Genomic DNA, 8,574 nt, shown 5'->3' on the forward strand with positions numbered 1-8,574 from the left:
ATTTTAGAGCAGGCTTTTATGTAATATTTACTGTGATTTTTATTATTGCCTGTTCACCGCCCTGAGTCCCGTAAGGGAGATAGGGCGGTATATAAATTTAAATAATAATAATAATAATAATAATAATAATAATAATAATAATAATAATAATAATAATAATAATAATAATAATAATAATAATAATAATAATAATAATAATCCAATAAGCCAAGATCATCAGTCAGCCAAAAATTATAATCCTCAAGGCCCCACTATTCCAAGTTAATAATCCACAAGACCTCTTCCAAAGAGAATAACCAAATGTCAATTTTTTTCTGTCTCTGAATAGTTCTTAATATTGCAGCTCAAGCGAAGTTTATAATCCAGGAAAGCCAGCTGGCTTCAAAGTAGCTTTTATGTTTATAGCCCATCCAGCAGAAAAACAGCCCCAAGAGTTCCTCCTCTTTCCCAGCTGTAACCTACAAGGCTGAGAAGTTCGGGCACATCAAGAGCCGAGCTTGCTATCTCTGTCTAGGCTTCAAGCCAAGGTCATTCTTTCCAAACAAGGTACAGAGCAAAAAAAAAGAAAAAAAAGAAAAGTCTTAGTGTTGTTCTTCTTTTCCACCACTAGATGTCATTAAAGATCTATCTTTCAACCAGGACTTATTTCTCAACCAGGACTGATTTCAAAATCATTATATAAGAAATGCCTTACTTCTGACATGGGAAAAGATAAAAATGAAAATCTGTATGAAAATACCAGGATGGATCTCGACAATGGAAGCATTTGTGCACCCAAATTTAATCAACTATGAGAAACTTGTGACATACAGAGACATTTTGAATACTGATGGGCAATTACAAACTAAACAAGAATTGGAAGAACAGGGCATTGAGCTAATTATAGCCACACTTGCAAATGCAAGTGAGATATGAAAAAGATCAAACAGTCTTTGACCAGATACTATTGTCACCAGATGAAAAATTGATTAAAAAACTCTATAAATTTTTGTTAAATCTAATGATGGAAGATGAATAAGTTAAAGAAACAATGATAACTTGGGCAAAAAAATTTGGGCACAATGTAGAATTAGAAAAATGGCAAAATTTGTGGGAAAGAAACTATAAAATAACAAGGGCAGCTACTTACAAAGAAAACGTATATAAAATGTTTTATAGATGGCATTTACCACCTGCAAGATTAGCAAAAATGTTTAAAAATATGTCTAGTAACTGTTGGAAATGTAGGCAAAAGCCAGGCATGTGCTATCATCATGCCCTAACCTAAAGCAAAAAAGAATTGGTCAAAAATACACATTTGGTTACAGAACATGTTAAGAAAACATGTAGATTTTAAGCCAGAACTATTTCTTCTAGGTATAATTACAGAGAACTATGACCAAAAATGTATATATTTAATATTTGTATTAACAGCAGCGAGAATTACATTTGCACCGTATTGGAAAAACTAAGAAACACCATCAGATGAAGATATAATTAGGAAAATTTTGGATTGTGCAGAAATGGATAGGCTTACATTGAAAATGAAAGGGAAAGAAGATATAGAATATTTTTAAACATGGGATAATTTTTATAAATGGCTAGAAAAGCGGAATCGAGAGTAGAAATGGAAGTTGTATTAATATCAATGTTAAATATGTGAACCCAGACAACACGTTGTTTATTAAGCACTAAAGATTTGTAAGTATAAAAACTTAATACAATATCTATTTAAAAAAACCTGTCCAGTATGGTCCCTGCTGTCCCGAGGGGCATCCCGCAAGGGGCAACGGCTTGACGAGGGGTGGTAATCCATTTTACAACTTCTGTTTCTGGTGAATGTGATGCAAGAGCCCCTTGGCCAAAGCTTCGCAGTAGGCAGATGTGGAACTTTTGTAGGCCTTTGTGGAACCTTTGAGATGAAAGGAAGGAATGAAGAATATAATGGAACAAGCCAGATTAGGGAGGAGGAGGAGGAACAGCGGTCTTTGGGAAGAAAGTCCACTTATGTATTGAAATCTATGGATCTGAGCACAAGAACATCCAAGGCAGAAGAGAGAGGAGGGAAGAAACAAATCAATTAATTGTGGCAATGTGCTACAGGACCCGATTACAAAACTCCCAGGGAGGAGAGACTTGGGAAACTGGGAAACTCCAGTTCTTGGGAACCCTTGCTGGACAATTAGCTCAGACAATAGGGCCAGATCTCCCTCGGTGGTCCTGCTGCCGGTTTCACTTTCCAGAAGGCTGAAGAAGGAACGAGGGGGTGGATTGGGACTCCTGGCTCTGATCCCGCTGCCTGGGGTGGGAGAAAGAGATCAAGGACACTGGGCTTCAGGACAGCCAGTTTCAGGAAGCTTAAGGAAGTCCTGGATGTCCATGGGTAAAAAAGTCCTGGAAGTCCATGGGTAAAAAAAATCAGGAGGGATGGGAATTTCTCAAGCAGAAGGAAATAAAGTGCAATCACACATCTTTCCAGGAGAAGAAAGACAGGCTAGAGACACATTCTGGGTGCATCAGGAACACTTAATTAAGTTACAAGTCAAGAGGAAGTTACGAGTTGCTTAAAAGTTGAAAGAAAAGATTAACAGGAAGTGGAAGACGGGTGCAACTTCCAAGAAAGCAAATAGTCTCTAATATCTGCAGAGAGTTAGGAAAATTGAAGATTGCAAGAAAGCTAAAAGTAACATTTACTCCCAGTTCCTGTAGCAAAAAGAAAACAAAGATAGCTGGGTTTGCTACTGGTAGAAGATGATAAAGGAGGGGGATGGTAAAGGTGGGCTCCGGGGGTGTGTGTGTGTTTCAATTTGTTTCTTTGCGTGCATTTTGCTTCAGATCTTGCCTGACTGCATTCAGTTCTTTCCTAGTAAAAGTACCTTTTCTCTCAGTCTATGGAGCCAAAGGTTTTTCTTTCCTAGGGATTGAGCGGAGGCAGCCCTGACAGGTACTAAGGCTTCCAAAAAGTAGAGAAGGGAACTAGGGGATTAGCCATTTTGGACCTAATTCTCACTAAAAGAGTTGAAATGATAGAAGGTGTTGAAACCATAGGAACCTTGGGAGGAAGTGATCATGCAATATTGGAATTCAACATTATGCAAGCACAAGCAATAGAACAGAGTCAAACTAGAGTCTTGGACTTCAAGAGAGCTAATTTCAATAAACTTAGAGAGGGCTCGGGAAGGATTCCATGGATGAGAATCCTCAAGGGGAAAACAACTCAAGAAGCTTGGGAAATTTTGAAAAGTGAGATAATAAAGGCCCAGTCTAGCACAATACCAACAAAGAGGAAAAATAACAGCTCTCAAAAGAAACCAGCATGGCTGCATAAAGAACTCTCTGATCAATTGAAAGATAAAAAGTCTGTCAAGATCTTTTTGGATCCTGAGCTTGTCTTCTGGGGTGTTGGCTACTCCTGCCAGCTTACTGCCATCTGCAAACTTGATGAGTTCCCCTTCTATTCCCTCATCTAAGTCATTTATGAAGATATTGAAGATGGAGCCTTGTGGCACCCACTGCTTACCTCCCTCCGTATAGATGCAGTTCCATTAAGGACGACTTGTTGAGTACAGTTTGTCAGCCAGTTACAAATCTATCTGGTTGTGATGCTGTCTAGTAGACTTTTTGACAAAGATTTTTCCAAAACTGTTCAGGTTGCTGCATTCTGGACTAATAACAGCTTTTTGGATACTCTTCAAAGGCTGCCCCGTGTAGTGCGTGTTGAAATAAACCAAACACGAGATGACCAGGGCATTAGTGATTGTGCACTGGGCCTCATGATAAAAAAAAAGGTACAATTGGTACAAAACACAAAGTTGTACAAACGGTTTCTTAGCCACGACAGCCACCCGTTCCTTGAGCAGGAGTCAGGAGGTCTAGGAGTCTAGGAGAACTCCCGAAGGAGAATATAAAATAGAATAAGGTCCTAGAAGGCAGCATTTTAAATATTAAGCAAAAATCAAGGACACAGGGACATAACCTCAGACTGGCAGGAGAGAAGTTCAAAAGCCACGTCAGAAAGGGTGACTTCACAGAAAGAGTAGTGGAAGCTTGGAACCAACTTCCAGACGTAACTGAGTTTAAACACGTTTGGGATTTCCCTGCAGTCAGTTTCCTATGTTTCTAAGTAAATTTTGCATTGGGTCTGTCTGGGGCAGTGCAGTCCCACCCAGGACTAAGGGTAAGAAATCTTCGGATCCCAAGACTCCACGTATTCACAGCCGTTCCACCTTGCCAGGGTTCAGTTGAAGCCTGCTGTCCCCCATCCAGCCCCCCCCACAGCCCCCCCCAGGGCCCATGAAAGGGCAGCCACAGCAACACCAGGGGTGGAGAGGCAGAGCTAAGCATCAGCAACGACACACACACACACACACACACACACGGTGTCACATGATCTCATCCGGTGGCTTCACATAGATTGTGAGTGCACTGCCCCCCCCCCGGTGCCCCACAGAGGAGTGGCCATGGGCCGGGCCTCTCGCCCCCTATCCACACAGACTGGAACTAGCCACAGAGAGAGGAATCGAACCGTTGCAACCCTGCACGGCCCAGTCCCAAATCCTCCAGACAGCCCGAAATGGCCGATGGCATCTAAAGTCACTGAGAGGTCAAGGAGAGAGAGGATGGACCAGCTACCCCATCCCGCTCCTCTCATCAGGGATGATCAACAAGGGATGACCAATGCCGTTTTTGTCCGTACCCAGGCCGGCATCCTGGCTGGCAGGGGTCCAGGCAATCTATTTCATCCAGGATCTTCTGGAACTGTCAAGCAACAACTCTTTGGACAAAACTGGATGACGGCCGTCCTGCAGGGTGAGGGTCTAATGTTGGCTTCCACCACCAACCCCTCCTGACATGTTGTATTAGTCATTAATCAATCATTGTTACCATTATTATCCCTCTGATCAATGCCTCACTTTGTCTTACTCAGGCTAGAAAGAAGATGCTTGCGAAGGGCAGGTGTCAACTGGTCCAGATCCAACTAGGCGGAAGAGAGGCCGGTCTTTGCCCTGCCAGCCGCTCTGCCTCCCATCCCAGCCACGTTTCCCTCTGTGCCCATGCAGCCCTTGACAAAGGAGGTCCGGGGGGGGGGGAAACTGAAGAAGCGTCCTTCCCCTCACATTACCCACAAAATGCAGTAGTTGTTTGGCAACAGACGGGCTTTGTAAGGAGAGCAGCCTGGATGAATCTGAGCAGGAAGGAGGCAACGGGGGGGGGGGGGTAGACTTTGAACTCAGGGTGGGTCTTTGATAAGGAAGGCACAAGATTGTGCTTCTGCAGATACGACACTGTCATTCAGCAGGGTGAATTAAATCTGGGGACTCAGCAGCGATGCCAAGAGTTTACAAGGCTTTGATGAAGCCCAGGTTTTGGGGGAAAAACCACGAAAGGTTTGGGCTTCACCTGACAAAAGGCCCAGCCGCCGCCAGGGAAATGATAAGCAATGTTCAACTTTTGAAGCGTTTCCTAAACTTGCAACTTCCTGAGGAAATTATGGCTGCTGAGGGTCTCCCCCCCCCAGGTACAGAAAAGCAGGGGTCCTTAAGCTTGTCTGGCGGCTGCAACACGGCAGCAGGCACGACCTCTTCGAGTGAAGTAGCAGGCAGACCCAGAGCCCAGTGAATGGAAAAGGGCCAGGGCCTTCCTTGCCCCCTCCCCCCCCCAAGACTCTGAAGCTGCAAGCCCTCCTTTCCCCATTAAAGGCTAAGCCACACTGGGGTGGGGTGGGGGTGCTGCTGTAGAGCTTGACAGAAGCACAAAGCTGGGGGGGTCACGGAGGGAGGGCTATTGCAAGAGGACAAGGGGGGGGGGAGGCAGGGGAACGACTTTTCTTCCCAGTTGTCCAGAGTGCTGAGGACTGTCCCGTCCAAAGAAGAGAGGGTGGAATAGGGGCAGATTGGCATCAAAAGTGGCTGGCAGAGACCTGGCCTGGCCTGAAACCCCCATTCCACCCTCTCTTCTTCTCCGAAAAAAAGGGGGGGGGTCTGAGCAGGTGACCCCCATCGTTGCCACCCTCCTTCCCACCTGCCCATACCTGTGGGAGCTCCATGGAGGCTACTGCTTCTGTGGTGGGTGGCCGTGCCAGGACTGCCGGCTGCTCCCCTGGCCCGCTGTAACCTCTCCCCCAGGTTCCCCCCCCACACATTCCAGGAAGGCTCGTTTTGGACCTGCCCCCTTCCAGCTCCAGGAGGGGGAAAGCCCAAGCAGCTCCCCGGTCAGCCCTTCCCTGTTCTGGCTGCTGTCAGGGGGAGGGCAAAGGGAGAGCTTGGTCCCCGGGCCCTTCAGACTCTCCCACCCAAATGCCCGAGTCTGAGGCCGGGGTGGGGGACAGAGCCCAACTCAGCAGCAGCACCCCCTCCCCATTCACTCTCCCCATACGTCCCCGCCCCATTCTGTTCCGCAAGCCAGAAATGCCCAGAATTGCGCAAGAGGTCCGTGCTGTCACTCAGAAGTTTTCTCTTTGGGCTGAAAGAGGGAAGTCCCGAACCAGCAGCAGGGAGGAAGGAAGGAAGGAAGGAAGGAAGGAAGGAAGGAAAGAAGACACATCAGCAATATCAGGCACCACTGGCCTTTTCCCTCCCCATCTACTCCCCCTGACCCTCCCCCCCCCACTCCTTTGTGTTCCTTTGCCTCCCCTTCTCAGGAATGCAACTTAGAACCCCTGATTTTTTTCAAACAAAACTGGGTCATACTCAAAACTATGGATTTTAGGAAGGCAAATTTTAATAAACTAAGCGAAACCTTAAGAGAGCCAAGTTGAGACTTTTAGAAAAGGGAGTTAAGGATGGCATCACATCAGACGATGTGTCAGTGAAGAAGAAAATCGTCTAAAGAAGGTAAAGTGGTCGGACAAGCAGCTTCCCAGAAGGAAACTGGGACCAAGGAGAGATGCTTAATGAAAATGCGAGGGAGGCCCTACAAAAAAGACACCTGCAANAAGGTTGGCGAGAGAGGCAAACTTTAGGAAGACGAATTCCTGGCAAGAAAACGCCCGTGGAGGCGATGGGCCTATGGCTGATTTTATATGGCGAAATTTGAGTAAGGGACCAGGAGAAACCAGGAGGACCCAAATGCTGTCCTGTCTCTGTGGAAATGGTGATTTCGGGAACAGGGCAGGGAGGAAGACAAAGAGAGGAGGTGCAGCTCAGTAAAGAAAGATGCGGCAAGGGTCTTCTTGCCAAGGCAGATGCTATCAAGCCCCCAGACCCCAAAGAAACCCACCCCGGAAGATGGAAGGAGCTGACGAAAGGGTCACTTTTACCCAGGCGAAATTGCTCGGATCCGTTCTGAGTTGGAGACCCAGCAGAGCGCAGATCCCCTGGAGGGGACAGGCTTGCCCCGTTATCTGAAAACGGTTCAATCCTGACAGGCCAGAAGTGGGCCAGGTTCTCGGGCATTTTAAGCGCAGCCAATCCTCCTGGCTGGTCCAGGTGACCCAGGAGGGGACCTGGGGTAAGTCTGAAGGACGGTGTATTCCCAGCACCCTTTCAAGAGTCGCAGCTACACCCCCTTCTCAAGAAGCCTTGCCTGTACCCACCCTGCCATTCTGGATAATGGCCACTCAGCCTCTCGCCTCCCCTTTCTAGGGAAGGGGGCTGTCTTGCAGCTCCACGGGATGAGATGGATTATCTGCATCCCTTCCAGACAGGTTTCAGACCCAGAAGCGGGAGACTAGCAATACTGGTCAAACCTCTGGACGGCCTCTGGTGGGGATAGGAAGAAGGCAGCATCTCTATCCTGGCCCTTCTTCGTGGCTTGTCAGCAGCCTTCAATACCATCGACCATGTTTGGGCGTTTTTTTGGGGGGGGGCGGCTTTGGGAGCTGGGGGCAGGCGCCAGAGTTTTGTGCTGGTCTGCCTCCTTCCTCGGAGGCTGGTCTCGGTTGATGGGGAGCGAGAGGTGCTGCCCACGGCCCAAGCTCTTCTGGGGGCTGCAGAGCCCTCACTGCTCTCTCCACGAAACCTCTGGGCAAGACCACCCCTCAACCTCAGGAGGCAGAGGATACCCACTGTGCATCTGTGCCTGGCAAACAAAGTGATGCGCTTGGAGGCTCTGGGGGCTGGATGTGGTGGGTCAGGCTTCCCACTAAGATGGAGGTGGGGACCCTCTTCTGTTTCTGGAGGCTCGCCGTCTCTGGTTCTGAACGGGATTGCACTGCCCCAGACGGGTCAGGTGTGCGATCTGGGGGACTTCCTGGACTCACAACTCCCTCTTGGGGAGCAGGTGCCAGTTGTGGCTAGGAGGGCCTTTGCTCAGCTTCATGCTGTGTGTCAGTTATGCCCCTTCCTGGACCGAAAGGCTCTTCTTTCTGTCCTCACTCCTGCCCTGATCACCTCCTGTATAGATAGCTGCAATGTGGCTGCTCTGAAGAGTATCCAGAACCTGCAGCTGGCGTCACGATTATTATTATTATTATTATTAATTTAATTTCTATACCGCCCTTCTCCCGCAGGACTCAGGGCGGTGCACAGCATATTAAAACAGATACACATATCAATAAAAATAAAAACCCCTCTAAAACCAAATTAAAACCAAATATTCGAAGCTGTGTTCCAATTAAAATTATACTTAAAATCGTCCCTAAATAAAATCCTCCTT

The 8,574-nt window shown here is 47.2% G+C and overlaps 1 protein-coding gene across 1 annotated transcript in view; it reads right to left on the reverse strand.

Moving 5' to 3' along the window:
- The window catches only part of LOC107296113 (lysophosphatidic acid receptor 6-like), an 11,328-nt gene extending 3,955 nt beyond the window's left edge, over window positions 1–7,373 (reverse strand). The window contains exon 1 of the mRNA XM_029285979.1: window positions 7,198–7,373. Coding sequence (XP_029141812.1) covers window positions 7,198–7,373 — 176 coding nt within the window. The remainder of the gene's footprint in view (window positions 1–7,197) is intronic.
- Between the last annotated feature and the right edge of the window lie 1,201 nt (window positions 7,374–8,574).

This window comes from Protobothrops mucrosquamatus, unplaced genomic scaffold, assembly GCF_001527695.2.
Source record: "Protobothrops mucrosquamatus isolate PMUCROS unplaced genomic scaffold, P.Mucros_1.0 scaffold2649, whole genome shotgun sequence".
Taxonomy (NCBI): domain Eukaryota; kingdom Metazoa; phylum Chordata; class Lepidosauria; order Squamata; family Viperidae; genus Protobothrops; species Protobothrops mucrosquamatus.